Here is an 18,151-nt window from a genome sequence, read left to right on the forward strand (position 1 = left end):
AGTAGGTTGTCTTTTTGTTTTGATGGTTTCCTTCATTATGCAGAAACTTTTTTAGTTTGATGAAGTCCCATTTGTTTATTTTTGCTTTTGTTTCCCTTACTTGAGGAGACATATCCAAAAGGATATTACTCAGACTGATGTCAAATAGTTCACTACCTGTGTTTTATTCTAGGAGTGTTATGGTTTCAGGCCTTATGTTTAAGGTTTAACCCAGTTTGAGTTTATTTTTGTATATGGTGTAAGAGAATAGTCCGGATTAATTTTTTTACGTGTATCTATTCAATTTTCCCAACACTACTTGTTGAAGAGATTGTCATTACTATATGCTTACCTCCTTTTTCATAAATTAGTTCACCATATAAGCGAGGATTTATTTCTGGGCTCTCTATCCTGTTCCATTGATCTGTGTGTCTGTTTTTATGCCGGTACCATCCTGTTTTGATTATTATAGTTTTTTAATATAATTTGAATTCAAGGAACATGGTACCTCCATGTCATCTCTCAGATTATGAAAGTAGATTCACCGGGATTTCCTTAACAGATTGGATATTGGAGGGGAGAGTGAGAAAAATGTCAAGGCTGATTCCAGACTTTGGGCATGAGAGACTGTAAGGGTAGTGTTGCCATGTACTCCATTAAGTCCTGAAATCAGCAGAGTCATAATTTGATGTCATTGCAGAAATATAAGATAAATGAGAATGAAATTTATCCCTCCAGCCTAGCAGATAAGAAAGACAAAATAAATGTGCATAATTATAATACTTCTTGGTTACTATGATAGGAGGCCTCAGCAAAGTGCTATGAAAACTCATAGGAAAGAAGCAGTTATCTCCAGCCAGGGAGGGAAGGGAAGACCTAAAAGCAGAAGTTATACATGAACCTGGGCTATAGTTCTTGGGTTTGGCATTACATGACTTTAGAAAAATAAATTGCATTCTCTTCATAGGGTTAGAACAATTAGAGTGACCTGGCTGGCAGTAATTTTTTGGTTCCATTTCAGACCACAGTTAATTATGCATCATTGACCAGAAAAAAAAGTCAAAAACCAAGCCCTCTTTCCATCCTAGGCACACGTATACACAGCAGGGCCTCAAATAACTTAGTTGCACTCAGTATTGTTTTGTTACTACATTGATGAGATGCAGCAAGAACAACTCTTATTTATATCAATTAGTCTATAGTAAAATTGGTTTCATTACACAGGTAACCCTTGAATAACACAATTTGAATGACAGTTCCACTTATACATGGATTTTTTAATAAATGCATACAGTACTGTAAATGTATTGCCTTATCCTTATTATTTTCTTAATATAGTATCTTTTCTCTAGCTTACTTACTGTAAGAATACAGTATTAATACATACAACATAACAACACATGTGTTAATCAACTATGTTAACGATAAAGATTCTGGTCACACTAGGTTTAGGCTATTAGTGAAGTTTGTGAGGAGGCAAGTTACATGTGGATTTTCAACTGCACAGGGCTCCTTACCCCACCCTTGTTCAGGAATCAACTGAATATCATCTTGCCTGAGTTCTAAGAACCTACTGAGGACTTAACTGTACATTATTTTCCATCGCAGGAGCCTTCTTCCTCTATGCTGGATTTGCTGCTGTGGGACTCCTTTTCATCTATGGCTGCCTTCCTGAGACCAAAGGGAAAAAATTAGAGGAAATTGAATCACTCTTTGACAACAGGCTCTGTACATGTGGCGCTACTGATTCTGATGAAGGGAGATATATTGAATATATTAGGGTAAAGGGAAGTAACTATCATCTTTCTGACAACGATGCTTCTGATGTGGAGTAATTTTCAACTGCTGATATATGTGGTTATTAAACAAACTTGGGAGGAAAAAGCAGCAATTGGTGACCTCACTGCCCTGCTTCTAATCTGGTTCTTTCCACAGTCCAGTTTTGGATGACTTCTTATTCTAAAATCCTTGATTAGAAGGAAGATACAATCATGTTGACACTTTTTTTCGTAAGTTGAAATGTAAAAAAATATATATTTACAGAGATTTTAAAATAATAATCATTGAATAAATGTGTGTAATTCCTTCCTGAGATAGTCTAAAATGAATATTGTATTCAGTGATTTCAGTGGTATTCTTTTTTCCTAAGACCATATATAACTATTAGTGGCAATTAAGTCAGTGCTAATCTAGCTGAATCATGTATGTGATATAAAGAAGCATTCTAGGATTTGGTCTAAGATGTTGTCTATCAAAACCTGGCCTATTGGCCTAAATTTTCCAAGGACAAGTATCTTATCTATGATCAGCTATTCGAAAGTAAATTCCATTAAGCTTTCATCAACAAATTCAAGTGCCTCCTACTTGGGCACAGCTGTCTTATCTCCTCTGGATTCCACATTTTGGTTTCTCGTTCCAAGTAAGATCTTGATTGTTCTTCAGAAATTGACTCCACACAGGATCTTTTGAACATTATGAAAAGCAGGTCTTTTGGGGTATATTTTCATACATATTTTTTGCATCAGTGATAAGTGTACATTTGCACAGATAAGCTAGCAAGTTTTGATAAGTATATTTTATTGCTAGAAATGTCAGAAAGAAAAGATTTTTATGGATCCCTAATTGAGTTAGTCACTTAGGTATGGAGCTATAAATATAAATAGCACTAGATCTTCAACAGCATTTCAGGGTTGGTTTTTGTACATGCCAAAATCACTTGATACTCACCACACCTTTGCACATCAATTCTTGAGTCCTATGTGTGCCTTCATTTGTGTTATATAAATAGCTGCTATCAGACTATTTCTCCCTTCTTTTATTCAAATAATTTCTGAAACAAAAAAGGAAGAAAATCAGTGACAAATAATCCTGCTATTGTTGCTATTTATTTAAATAGTGGGACTTATTTTTAAGTTATTTTAACTTTTTATTAATTTTCCTAAGGGAATTGTCACTTTTTTTTTTTTTTTACTTAATAGTACTTGTCTTTTTTTTACTCTAAGAGCATAAACTAATTTTTTATTTTGCACACCCTTTCTCATTTTCCCTGACAATTTACATCCCCTACTATCCCCCCAAAAACAACACATAGATTTGTCTGTGGATGTTTCCTTTTACTCATGTTTAACTTTAATTTTTTCCCTTCTTGCCTAAAAATTGTGATTTACTATAGGAATAGATTAATGGTTCTCATATAGCACACATCTTTAAGAAATGTTGACTTTCTGCATTTCTATAATGTCTTTTCAAAGTGTTTATTGGTTTTTATGTTCCTTCATCAATGAACTCTAATTTTTGTTCTTATATATTAAGAACTATACAATATATACAAAGTTACTTCCTAGTTCCAGTGAAATTCTGAATGACTCTTTGGCCAGCTATGAGTGCGTAAGTTTGATGCATTTTAACATGGCTCTAAACATCTAATAAGGTATTCTTGGGAGTGAAAAGGTGGCTATCGCTAAATTCATAGTGTTTCTGCCAGTCTCCAAGATGTTTTTTTCTTCGCTTTAAGCCTGGCTTGTTCACATCACAATGTCAAAGCTGAGAATGTAGCCAAAAAGATTCATTCTCTAAGTCACCAGGGGTGCGTGATATGTGCTTTAATGGTCACTTGACTGGTAAAAAAATTTTCTCGCTTTGATCATTGCATATAATAAAACATTTATTTTACGGAGTGTTTTTTTCCTTGAATTATGTGCTTTGACAATTGATTTCCAAATAGATGTTAATATTAATTTGTCCCATAAGAGCAGATGTGATTTCATAGAGAAATTTTTTATTCTATTGATATTTATCTATGTAACATTTCATAAGGTAAAGTGAAATGGAAAGAGAAGGGTCTGTTGTATATTAAAATCAAAATATGATGAAGAGAAAAGATATTTAGACCAATAAAGTACTCACCTTAAGAATTCTTGTGATTTATCCAAATAATTGCCTCAGTTCTTCTCTTTATTATATATTTAGCCTTAACTCAGCTGGGCTGAATGCACAGTAACTTTATTAAAGGAGCAACTCAACTCTTATTTTTTTGTAAAGCAGAACATGGCCAGTTTCCCTGGTATATGCAAATGGTATTTTCAACTTTATACCCATAAATGCACATTATAACAGGGAAAATTTGCCACAGTCCTCCTCAACCCCTTCTTTAAAGGACTATTTGTTATTTATATAGCGATAAAGATAACATTCCATATCTTTGAAGTACAGAACAGAGAGGCACAGTATAAGAATTATTTATAATTTTTTAAAAACAAATTACTTCAAAAGGAACCTTATACAATTAGGGATTATTTTTAGATCCGGTGAATATTTATAGTATATTAAAAATTTAATGTTTGAATTTTGAAAGTTTTTTTAAGTTCTCAGCATTATTAGCTACCACTATCAACTTGAAAACATTCTGTTTGAAATATCATCAAATATATATTTTATAGGACAATTTATATATGGTTTAACCTACCATATTAAAATGCATTAAGCATCATGTACTTAACTGAAATTGTAGATCTGCTTCTAGACATGCTGCAAGTTCAACAGATTTATATTGAGTTTTAGGAAAACATAGTGAAGAAAGCTGTAACCCCTGTTAAGGCGTATTAGCTGAATGGCTGATGAGATCTGCACTAGACTTGAGAAATATAACTTTCCATCTGCATCTGAACACTTAAGTCTAAAAGTGATGTCAGATAGGTTTTAAAGATTTGGTATTAATATTTTTCTTCAATATAAACATTCCTAATAATTTTGATTGATGCACCTTATTCAATAATTACCAAGCACATGATTTTATGTATATGTAAAATGTCTAAATTAAAAGTAGACTTAGAAAGTTTGAAATTTTGTTCCCAATCATATGCAGTAGTTAGTTCACTGATGAAAATGCTATGAGGGTAATGCTATCAAGTGCTTTCTCATAGCTTTATTTACCACTAATTAAGATTAAATATATGAATATAAATACTTTTTTTAAGTAATTCACTCTAAAACAAATCTGTTAAAGAATTTAGAAATTATTTACTCTAATTTCAAAATCAATTATCCAGTGGAAGAATTAACAGGAAAAACATAAGTTGACAACTTGTCCTTTTTCTTTTTCTTCAGAAAAATTTAATGCATTATAATAATCCATAGATCCAGGGGGGAGATATTTTAGAAAATACTATCCATATGTTATCTAAGACAATCTCACAATCTAAATGACACTAATATAGTTTATAAATACTGGAATACAGTGAGGGGACTGGAAGGATTGTTTTGATTTTATTTCATAGGCACAGTAATTAAAAACAACATGAGATATTTTATTATAATCAGATTTTTTAAACCATTCTCTTACATAAAATCTCAAATTATACTAAGCACCCAATAACTGACAGTTGTTGTGACAAGTTTTCAATTACCAAATTCAGACCTTTTCACTAACAACAAATACAAGAATGATATACCTGGCCAGGAGCAGAGAATTCATAATATGTGCTTTATAACAAAATGTATTAAATTGTGGATAAAATTTACAGCTCATGTGTAAATGCTGCCTCTAAAAAAAATCAGAATTGTTATGTTTTAATGTCCTGTCTTCTGTCATATTCTATTAATTTTCTTAGCCTCATGTACAGTAATGTTAATCTAATTGGTGAAGTGATTCAGGTTATAGCAGTGAATCAAAGGTTGGTTCATGCAGTTCTGGGTGGACAATCTTGCCGTTTTCTAGAAATAGCATTATTTAAAAATGCCAAACAGCTAACTGTTATCAACTCTCTTATATATTGTCTCTTAAAGAAGGAAATTTTTGTGTGCCAATAATCAGCAGAGAGATATTTTATAAGTATTAATCATGCTCAGAAATACATGAAAGAATTTTATCCAGATTTGCTCGTGAGTGTTAAACAATATAATTCCTATAAATCGTTACTTTGTATGGATAAAATAGTCTGCTGCACTTGAGTGATTTGGTCTGTGGAATGTTAAATACCTACCTTTGTTTAGCAGTAATATTCAGATTTTTGTTTTAGACAGTTAAGTTCTTGTGTTTGTCATATCAATATAAATGAGAAAATGCAGCCTACACGTACTTAAAAGATAAAAACCAGTATTTTGTAAAGTTTTAAAATGTTAGCAAATTTTAATATTCAAGTAGCATTCCATCTCATTTCAAGGTTAAAAAAAGATGAGCCTGAACTCTAGCCAAAGTAGAAAATTTATACTCTACATGTCCAAACTGGTTCTTAACATCTTTTGGACTATATTTCACTTGATGTTATAATATCTTTTATTTATAATGTTCAAAGTTCTATTTAGAAGCTCTAATGTATATCTAGACTAAATCTAAACTGTTTTATGCTTTTAAAATATGTTTTCAAAGTATATATTTTATTTTTTGAGTGCATGTTATGGAGTGTTTAATATTCACATGTCTTGGCAAATCCAATATAAGTATTTATTCCTACATGTGACATGAGATATGTCTTAAAAATTATGAATATGTATAAGTTCCTTCAAAGTCATTCTAGCCTATAGCTGTATCAAAAGTATTGTATATTTTATGGAGATTTAGTGATGTATATGTAAATGTTTTTTTAAGTTATTTTATTGAAGTTTATCTTTACATAAAATTAAAATCTTTTTTTAAAAAATGTGTCAGTGCCAGAACTATAAATGGAAATAAATAAAAGTTAAGACAATTCATTCTCATTGATCTTCCTTGTATTTTTGTATTTTCTCTAATTCTTGTCCTTAGATTTTGGGCTTTAGCTTACATAGTAAAAACATCTACAAAGATTTACCTCTACGTATTTATGCAATCCTTTTCATTTTAAAGATATTTTCCTATTTTGATCATGGGTAAACTCATCTTTGAAAAACATTTTATAATATATAAAAATTGTTCCAAAGAATTATTCTAAATAATAAATATAAAACTTTAAAATGAAGTGCTTAGGAACCCTTGAAATATTTCTGGTAGTTGTCAGAACAAGATGTTTCCATGAACCATTATGTTGGGTTGACAAAAATACCTGCAGGATGACCAGTTGACAGTCCCTTTGGGACACTTTTGCTCTCCACTACCATTCCGCCCCAACTGTAGCTTTTATTAGTAACATTATGTTTGATCTGGGTGGCTACCAGACTTATTCCACAGTTAGGGTGGGCCATCCTGAGTCCAGCTATAGAAATAGCCCAAGCAGACCCTCTCGAGACACTAGATCTATAGCTCAAAGGCTTACAATGCAGTTGGCAACTTAACCAAGGATTCTGATGGCAGCAGGCAAGGTTAAAATACTACAGTCAAAATGACCCTTGACAATCCCATAAATTATGTATAAAGTGTCCACTCACCTGAACAACTGAATAGTGTGGTACTTATCTGAATCTGTGGTCAGAGAAGTCCTCATGTCATTGTGCAATCTTGTGGGGTAAATGTCCATTTATCAACACTACCACTTAAATTGAGAATATTTTGGTGGCTTGCCCAAGATCATACAGGAGGAAGTAGTAAACTTCTCTGCACTGACGACTCAAACAGTCTTCCTCTCGGTCCTTATTCAGAATGTCTTCTTGTCAGATCCAGGCAGAAAGATTAAAAAATAGACATTGTGAATTCCTGTATTATAACTTAAAGAGTGTGCAGAAAAAGAATCACATGCCTCATTTTAAACTGGACTACAGACACAATTCGTGAAAACCTTTCATTTGGGGATTCTTTTCCAAATACGAAGCAGTATATGGTACACTGTTTAAGAGGTCAGACTGAAGGCATATTGTCTAGGTCTGAATCCTAGCTTTCAACTTGCTGCCCAGTAACCTCAATTACACAGAGTTATTCTATGCCTCACTTTCTTTTCTGTAAATGGAGATGTCGTTACTGTCATATATGTGTTGGGGGATCATAGCAGTTAATTGTGTAAAGCACTTAGAGCAATGACATGAAGTGCTGATGACTGTGGGCTATTCTTAGTGTCATCTTCTGTATGCTGTCCCTGATGCTGCTAATGTTGTGATCTCCAAAGTACAAGCAATGTGCTTTTAAATTCCCTTCCTGGGAACAATTACTAGGAACAGGAGCACATGGGCTTCTTTGACATATGTCCTACAGGCTGTGTGACTGCCATAGCCAGGCTCCCTTCTGACCAGAATAGTTTGAGCTGACCTGGCTGATGTCCCTCTTCCTTTCTCCATCTCTTCCATGAACATCCTTCTGAATGGCACTGTTGATAAGACAGCCTCATTGTCGCCAGATTAACAGCATTTAATGTACAGTTTCTATTTATGTGATCTCACTGTCAAGAAACAAAGTAATTTTAGAAAATTTCTGTCACCTTTCACCATTTAAAAAATAATTATTGAAACCCTCTCCAAATGAAAACTGACATTAACCCTTCACTAACTGGCTATATTAAAATTAAGTTCATATTACTATAGATGTTATGAACTTAATATGAAACATTGATAGCATTTTTTACATATAATATTTCATGTACTTTCCATTACATTTACAAAAATTAATTTCAGACAATCAGTACATAGAGCAAATTTTTTACATAAAGGGAAGTACTGGCATACATTATAGCAAATGGATACTAAACTTAAAAAAAAACCAATAACCTAAAAACAAATAAACAAAAAAACCTCACAGAGACAACAGTATGGTGGTTACCAGAGGAGGAGGGAACTAGGGGAAGGTAGCAAAGGGTAAAGTGGGGATAAATGGTGATGGAAGGAGATCTAGCTTTGGGTTATAACACGTGATGCAATATACAGATGATGTATCATGGAATTGTACACTTGAAACCAAATATTTTTACTAACCAATGTCACCCCAATGAATTTAAAACAACAAACTTGTTAGAGCAGTAGTTCTCAGACTGGTAGTACAGACATTGCCTGTGAGTTTGTTAAAATGCATATATGTGGACCTCACCTGACGTAGTGAATCAGAATCTCTGGAGATGTAGGCGAGAACACTGTATATAATATATATACACACGTATTGGAAATATAATCAATGTATAAGTTGTGTAAGTTTAAGGTATACTAGTACAAATTGATTTGATACATTTGTATATTGCAATATGATTACCACCTTAGCTTTAGCTAACACCTCTATCACATTACTTAATTATCATTTCCTTTCTGTGGTGGGATCAATTCAGATCGACTCTATTAGCAACTTGTAAGTTTAAAATACAGTGCTGTTGTCGATATCACTAAGCTGTGCATCAGCTCTCCAGGACTTACTAGTGCCAGACTGTGCCGTTAAACAACATCTCCCAATCCCCAACAGCCTCTGGTGACCACCATTCTACTCTATTTTTACCAGTTCACATTTTTAGTCCAAGAAACTATATTTTAACAAACACTGGCTGATTCTGAAGCACATGAGAGTGTGGGCACCACGCATTAGAATTTTGAAATCACCACTTTGAAAAGGAAATCGGCATCATGTTCTTTCAAGAGGTGAGCTCATCTGTGAATAATATATAAACTGATTGAGTAGATTTATATGCAAATTAGTTAGGAATTCATAAAGCTAAGTCATTTCTATCTTGGGGCTTTGCACGTGGTGTTTGTTACCACTGCCTTGTATGCTTATCATCTGTTCTTTGTGTGTCTAGTTCCTTGTCCTTCAGGTATCAGGTAAAAATTATCTCCTTTGAGAGCCTATCTTGATGTTATTTAATTGTTCCCTTCCTGCCCAATACATCATTATGTAACCTTGGTTTATTTTCTTCCGAGTATTTACTATTGAAATTTTTACTTCTTGTCTGTTTCTACTACTAGAACATACACTACATGGGAGTAAGGAACTTATATTACTTCCTACTGACTCCAGTATTTCATAAAGTACCTAGCATATAGTATGTGCTCAATAAATGTTTGAAGAATGAATGGATACATGCATCACAGGTGCTCATGTGGCCCACAAAAGAGCATTGGAAAATTTCCCTGGGCTGGAAAGAAATTGTTAAAATGACACCAGGGCACTAGGCCAATATCAATAGCATACTTTATAAATGAACCTTTGTACAGCAAAACTCTTAAGCAAGCAGCAAATTCCATATGGTACATGAATGCATGTGTATTCATATAAACACAATAGCATGACAAGTTTGATTTGTTCTTATGAGTCCTATTAATGGAGGGGAAAACCTAGTAAGAAATACCATTAAATATTAAAATAGCAAAGTTGGGATGGGATTTGCATGTTTTATAATAAGTTATTCTATTTCTGCATTTTATTTATACAATAACAACTCATTTTTTATGTGCCAGATACTTTATACAGTAAGTCCCCACTTAACGTCAATAGGTTCCATGATTTTAAGTGGAAAAAGATAAAACAAGACCAATTTTACCACAGGTTAACTGATAAAAAAAAGAGGTAAGGTATAGCATCTAATCAACGTTGTAACAAAATGGCATTAAAAGAAACAATGTTATTTGAGGACCTCCTGTATTCATCATTTCATTCTAGCCTCACAAAACCCTGTATCAAAAGTACTAATACAATGAGCTTTATATGGAAATTTTTATAACTGCCTCTACCTGAAAATTTTTGCTGGCCCCGATCGCCCCTCAGGGCTTCTCCATCTCCCCCTGCTGCTTCTGAGGGGTGATCGCAGCAGCAGCCACCACTCACACCCGCTACTGGCGATGGCCCCAATCACTCCATGCCGTCAGCGGGTGTGAGTAAGGGCCGGCGCTGTCAGTGCATGGGAGCAGATGGTAGCAGGAGTGGGGCTGCCGGCAGACAGGGGACCAGGGGTGCGGCAGGAGGGGCGCCGAGGATGGGCCAAGACCCGCCCCTGTGCCCACAGCAGCCTCACGGCCCACAATTTCTTTCAAGGTACACGAATTTGTGCACTGGGCTCCTAGTTAGGAATATAAAGAAGGTAGGAGGGGCCTCAAAACAAGCTGGCCCCACACCCACATATGGTGATTAAAAATCAGTAGAAAGATCTCAGACTGTGGAGGTCCCCCCTGACGATCAAGGAATCCCAACTTTCTCATAGGGCCCACAAACAGACTCGCTTGCTCTGAGCTTCAGCACTGGGCAGCAGCTCAGAAAGCACCAGGGACACATGGGGAGGAACTGAATTGTCTGGCTTTGGGCCAAAGGTTGCAGGGGCAGCTTTGTCCCAGACAGAAGTGCAGGCAGAGGCCATTGTTTCTACAGAGCTGACAGGCGGGTGCCATATCTGAATCTCCATCAGCCTTGCTAACGATGTTCACCCCACCCTCGCGACTCCCTGAGACCCTTTCCACCCAACTTGCAGGCCCACACAAGACATTCCAGTGGCTCTTCCATGCAAATGACCTGTCTTGGCTCATGCTGCAAACTTTCCTGAAATCTTTCAAAGGTTCACAAACCCCAGACATATAGCATTAAATACATATCTTGTATCTTCAACACAGTTAAGGTTAATCAACAAATAATTACTGACTGCTTACTATGTACTAGGTACAATTCCAAGTAATACAGTGGCTCTTGACCTATAAAACGTACATATAGCTCAATATCCTATAAAATAAAAGCCCAGCGACCAAAACAGTGGAATGACCAGAACGACCAGAGACCAGAACACCATGGCTCCTCGTCCAGGCTGGCCCCACCCACCAGGGAGTGGTTAGGGGTGCACCTAGGCAACGCAATAGGGTGCAAGTTTGATGGGGAAAAGTCGAAGGGGGGAAGGTCTTAAGGGTCTGCGGGGTTGGGGTGGTCGACCCGGAGTAGGTTTGGAGTGTGCTGGGGAAGGAAGAGGAAGATCCGATGGAAAACAGCTCAGCACAGTACCTTTCTCATCGTGAACCGGGACGACCCCAGCCATGGACTGAATGGGCAGATGTTTTATGAGTGCGCTTGGGACCAACATGTTCATGGCAGCGGCAGTTCTCCTGAAACTTCACTGACATTTTTTTTTCTTTATTGATTAAGGTATCACATATGTATCCTTATCCCCCCATTGCGCCCCAACCCCCACTCATGCACTCACCCCCCTGGTGTGTGTGCAAAATGGAATTCTAACTCTCAACAATAAATGTAGAAAAGTGGGCAATAAGAAATATAAACATGAACTGTTCCAGTTATCTAATGCTTTGTAACCACCTCAAAGTTGTTAGTAGCTTAAAAGAACACATTTTGATCACAAATATTCAATCTAGCAGGGCTAGCTTATTTACATCTTGGGCCAGGAATCTGTAAAGCAGGAGGCTGGTTCACTCACCCATCTGGTGCCTGGGCTGAGAAAACCCAAAAAGCCCGGGCTGAGAAAGCTGGGCTCCTCAGGAATCTTAACCTATCTCTATATTGTCTTTCGACATGGTCTCTCCAGCCTGGAGGCTTTACCATACCCAGACTTCTTAAATGGCAGCTCCGGACAACAAAGGCCTGTGTCTTGAAAGAGGGAATGAGAAAATATTAACTATATCATTTTCATAACATCGTCTTCGAAGTCATGCAACATCACTTCCATCTCTTTCTGTTTATTAGAAGCCAGTCATTAAGGTTCACCCATATCAAAGACAGAGCAATTAGACTCCACTTTTTGTGGAAGGAGAGCCAAAGAAATTGCAAACATAACTTCTGGCCTCAAATATTACATTCCTTTCATGCAAAATACACTACCCACTTCCCAAAATAACCCCATATCTGCAAAAGTCTCACCTATTGTGGTACCAGGCATAGGCTCAAAGTCCAGAATCACCTTCATGCGTGTATAAGACTCTTCAGAGGCTATTTATCAAGTATAGCTCCTCTAATATAGCTCCTTTAATATGAAGACCTGGTGAACTAAAGAGACAAGTTATATGTCCTCTGCATACCAACATTCAATGGTAGAAAAGGTATAATTATTATAGACTTTCCCACTGAAATGAGGGGAAAGAAAGGCAAACAGGAGTCACCAATCCATAACAATTCTGAAGTTCAGCCATTTACATACTGATGGTTCTCTGAGTCAGATCAAATGCCTGGAAATGCAGCACAGCATCTCTATAGGTCTTAGCTCTACCCTCTGAGTTCACGGTTCCACCCCCTTAGTCATTCTTTTACATTAAAAAAAATTGATGTTTTTAGCTAAGTAGTTTTACCAGTCTGCTTCCTGCCAGTAGTACTTTAAAAGTCCAAAGGCCTCTTTTCATGTTGTAATGGCTTTGTCCCTTTTGATCCAAGCAGGTAGTGTTTCTGCAAGTACACTTCTCTTAAAACAATGTGGGTCTCTTATGAATCATACTGAGGTTCAATCAATTAGAAAAAAAAGCCATACCCACAAAATTCAAAATTGGTTTCCTTAAAAGCACCTATTGTTGAACATTGACAATTTGCAATGCATGCTCTTTAAGAACCTTAGCAGTATTTATCTAAGATACCATCACAAATCTTTGAGGTCTTTGCAGCATTCTACTCTTGATACCACCTCCCATTTATGAAATCTTTGCAGATAATGGACTCCCCTGACGTTATCTTTATTTCCTAATTTTCCTGACAGTGTCCTGAAATTAATCTTTGTCCAAACTCTTTTCATACTTTCACTTAACACAATCATATTGAATTTTATTACAGGCAGCTAGAAGAGGCCAGGTGGCATCATCAAATGCATGTAGCTTGGGATGTGATCTCAAGAAACACTGCTATAGAATTGAAGGAGACAGGAAAGGAAGGAAGCTAATAAGGGCGTTATTACCAAGCAAGAGACCATTCTACGCAACAGAAGCTTAATTTTTCTGAGGAACTCTGGAAAAACAGCTCCTGTTAAGCAGATTCCTGAGCCCCATTCCCAGAGATTCTGATTCAATAGTTTCAGGGCCAGCGTTGTAGAACATGCTTCTGGGGGAAGTACTCTATCTAAGAGACAGGGGACTGGGGTATTTATCCACCAACTCCAATTCATCACTGCTCTCCAACAGCATTTACTTCCGGGTGTGTCCTGACTGCCCGCGCACAGGCAGAGCAGGTGTCTGCAGCCTAGAGACACCCCAAAGGAAATAGCAAAGGTACTCGCAGTTGGAAATCAAGCTGGCATGTATTAAAATGATACAGGCCAAGGAAATATTAGCAGAGAACTGACAGCATTTGCTACACTGCTGTACGTGGTGTCATGGGGAAAATAAACATTAACCAAGAAATTACATGAATAAATTACAATTATGGTAACTGCTATAAAAGTAAATTACACGAGACTATCTCTAATGATAGCCTCATATTATTTCAGACGGCAACTTCCTGAGTAGTTGATGCTGACCAAAATAATGCACCAACCCCACTACTGAATGTACAGTATCTTATTTGAAGTCACTGTGATTGGCAGTTAACATTACAAGTGTGTGCAAAATCATTATGAAGTTTTCCCTTTTGTTTCATTTGGATAAACCTTAGCCAGGATTTACTTTGTTTTATAAACCTTAAATTGTAAATGTGGAAAAAAAGCTGTTTCAATTATTTTTTTTCTTTAAGTGGTTTCACCAAGAGAAAAGCTAAACCAGTATTGTATTTGAGAAGTATGTTATAATCTATTCTATTCTATGAGATGTCTTTTTTATTTTGTAATTCTATACTTGCTTTCCCAGAAATATATTTTAAATATATTTAACTCTTAAAGCACCTAAAGAGTTAGCAACTATAAAGTTAGGGAACAGTCCACAAAACTACCCTTTTCAGAGGTCCCAAGAGCAGCCTCAGATTTGATAATTGCTGGAAAGACTCAGAACTCACTGAAAGCTACTATACTCTTAGCTACAGTTTATGACAGGGAAAGGACCTAGACTAAAACCAGCCTAGGTAAAAAACACATAGGGCAGAATCTAGGAAAGTAATACATACAGAGCTTCCAGTTGTCCCCTTCTGTGGAGGTGTGGACAGTTACTTTTCCAGTATCAGTGTGTCACAACACAGGGAATATTGCCAACCAGGGAGCTCACCTGAGCCCTGGTGTCGTGTTTACTGGAGTTCCATGAAAGTTGCATGGTTGACTGCCCAGATGGCTGATCAGAGTTTCTAGCCCCTTAAGGAAGTTGAGATGATACTGCTTGTCTCAGTCCCATCCTAAATCACATTGTTACTATCTAGTTTGACCCAATATCCCCAGGCAAACAAAGACACTTTTATCAGGCATGACATTTCAAAGGCTTAGCAGCGGTTCTCAACCTGTGGGTCGTGACCCCTTTGGGGGTCGAACGACCCTTTCACAGGGGTTGCCTAAGACCATCGGGAAACACATATATAAATACATATTGTTTTTATGATTAATCACTATGCTTTATATTCAATTTGTAACAATGAAATTGGGGGTCACCACAACATGAGGAACTGTACTAAAGGGTCTCAGCATTAGGAAGGTTGAGAACCCTTGGCTTAGAGATTACCTCCCCAAAGCCAAAGGGCAAAGGTTAGACCTCTTTCTGGGCAAGTTTAAATGCTTTACTACACTGCACCTTACTTACCCTGTATGGTCAGTGCACTAAAGTCCTGATATTCTCTTCACCTTACTGAGTTTAACTTCCAAATTATAATAATAATAATATAACTACATGTGGACTTCTGAAATAAATGTGCTTTCAATACTACTAGATTTAGGTAATTATTTAGGGAAAAATAAGTTTATTTACTATTTGAAGCCAAAAAAAAAAATTCACAGCTCTATCTTATTCTAATATCTTTTTTCTATACTTTCGTCTTCATTGCTATGTTATTTTGTGTTTTGCAAAATAATGCTCAGGATAATCAATCAATGATGGAATACCTTTCGTTTAATATCAAGATGAAAATCTGGCCTTTTGAAAAACTATAAATGTAGACCAGGTAATTATATTCTCCTTTCACAAGATGATTACTAGAAGAAAATTACTTGAGCTCATTGTGCTCTCTGAGGCAGCAAAATTAACTCCCTTAAACTAGCTAAAAAACTAAAGACTGCTACCATTTAAACATTAGCTGTTGATGTTTCTAAATCATTATGCTTCAGATAAGCTCTGCAACACAAATCATTGAGTGATATGTAGGCATGTAAAAATGCAATATCTAATCATCATTTTCATTAAAGGCACAGAAATGCCTAACAATTTCTTTTTGGTTCAGTTAAATATCACAATGCCCCCTGCTGGGCTCTTTGTAATATATCCATACAAATAACAATTTTAGAATACAAACATTAAAAATCTTGACACAATAAATACAATGTTGAAAACAATGCCTCTATTTTTATAAATGAGAAATCCTTATATAATATTTATGGGGGAAAACATTAGCTATTTTAAAATTAGTGAACATAAATAATTTTTCCATTGTTGAACAGTTTTTTAATAAAAGCATTGACTTTTTTTAATCTTGAAGAGAATAACATTTTACTTAGTAGACATGTATCCACAAAAATGTTATCCCAACAAAACAGAAAATATATTTTATTTAAAAAATTAGTGCCAGAATTCTTAATGAGGGTACAATATTTAAGATAGTAGCTAAGAAAATTATTATGAGGTTATGAAATATATTTGATATTATTGGTATTTTTTCTGTCTGAAAATCTTGGAACATTTTGCTAAATATGTGACTGCACTAAATTTTAAAGTAAGTGCACAAGAAAGGAAGCAATTAAAATATTTTTAATACATAAATAGAAGCAAATAATGTAATGAATAATCACCATAAGAATGATACATAGTAACTTTATATATTTTTTCTAAAAGCTTAAAGATATATTAATGCTACTAAATAAATACCTATATAAACTTATATTAAAATGTTGTAAAATAAACCATAAATATATCCTCTGGATATTTTTACCTTGTGTTAAGCTACACTTTCTCATTCCATACTATGTTGATGAAATTCTGAACATTAAGTGAAATGCTAAATCAGGCAGAGATTTTAGAATTTTAGTTGTTCTTAAGGATTTCCTGCCCTCCAGTGGTATCTGCCTTAATATTTTCACTGCACCTTTCAACATTACAAAGAGAAGACTCATTACCTCTACACTTACACTGTGAAATTATATCACACTGTATGGCAGCATCTAATCTTTCTTTCATTACAGGTTCACTCTCTGTTTGTACCCAGGCATCACATCTCACAAACTGTACAGTGCAGTTATTACTGGTTTGGTTCTGTAATACATGTGTTGAATTATACTGAGACTGTGCAGACTGATCTGTGTTATTTTTCATTGAGACCTGGTGAAAACTTTCAGTTTGTTTATGAATTTTGTCATTGTTTTTAACAATCCTATCACGTGGAAATTCGGACATCCTTTCTAAATAAAAAATATTAGTTGTTTCTTCAGTTTTGATGGATCTCCTACTTGAATCTTCAATTTTCTGCAATGTTTGATCTTCATCATCAGATGGCTAAAAAAAAATAGTAATTTTTCTGTAAATGATGCTTAAATTTAAAAAAAAATCATTCAATCACTTCAAAGCACCAATTCATAGTACAAAAAATTTCAAAACACAGAAGAGACTTTTGCAAATCAAGATAGATATTTGGTTTTTAAAAATCAAGGTTATGAAATTTTAAAATAGCAAGAACAATAATAATCCTTGTAAAAATACAAATGAGTTAAAAAAGAGAAAATAATTTTGTCGTTTATCATAGGCTACATCATCCCCCTACCCTCCACTCAGAGGAAATAGTACACAGCATACTCTTCAATCACTTAAAAGAGTGGGGTAGAAGTAATAATTTTGAAATAAACAGCTAGCACATAAAGCTTCTATTATTCACTCTCTGACTTAGCAAGTAAAAATTATCTATATTGTACCTTTTATGGGCTTAGTCTCATAAAACATATAACTTAAGGAGAGTCATCTACTAACAGGAAGTCAAATAGCGAAAAGAAAAGTTAAATAGCAATAAATATTATAACATATAAAAAGTTAAATTTTAAGAACTTTTTACAGGTCTAGATTTCAATTTACTAGCTTGAATCTTTCAACTTCATGAAAAATGTATCTTTTAATTACTAGTCTTTTTACAGATATCTTGTATAAAATTGATTATTCAAGCTGGAGAAAAAAAAAAGCAAGGTTAACATAAAAAACCTAAAATGAGGTACATACCTCAGCTGATTGGCACTGAAATAGAAAAAGCAAGCCCAAGAAATAGCATTGAGACTGGCTGGCACAAGTTAGAGAAAACAACCTCAATAAATTTATTTACTCAAGAAATGAATATTTGTTA

The 18,151-nt window shown here is 35.2% G+C and overlaps 2 protein-coding genes across 2 annotated transcripts in view; one reads left to right on the forward strand and one right to left on the reverse strand.

Annotated features, from left to right (window-relative positions):
- SLC2A13 (solute carrier family 2 member 13) overlaps window positions 1-6,642 on the forward strand; it is a 284,709-nt gene extending 278,067 nt beyond the window's left edge. Inside the window, exon 10 of the mRNA XM_036299793.1 lies at window positions 1,588-6,642. Within this exon, the coding sequence (XP_036155686.1) occupies window positions 1,588-1,814 (227 nt within the window). The 3' untranslated portion in view covers window positions 1,815-6,642. The remainder of the gene's footprint in view (window positions 1-1,587) is intronic.
- Window positions 6,643-16,851: 10,209 nt separating this feature from the next.
- The window catches only part of CUNH12orf40 (chromosome unknown C12orf40 homolog), a 58,567-nt gene continuing 57,267 nt past the window's right edge, over window positions 16,852-18,151 (reverse strand). The window contains 1 exon segment of the mRNA XM_036299016.1: window positions 16,852-17,319. Coding sequence (XP_036154909.1) covers window positions 16,852-17,319 — 468 coding nt within the window.

Source organism: Myotis myotis, unplaced genomic scaffold, assembly GCF_014108235.1.
Source record: "Myotis myotis isolate mMyoMyo1 unplaced genomic scaffold, mMyoMyo1.p scaffold_m19_p_3, whole genome shotgun sequence".
Classification (NCBI taxonomy): domain Eukaryota; kingdom Metazoa; phylum Chordata; class Mammalia; order Chiroptera; family Vespertilionidae; genus Myotis; species Myotis myotis.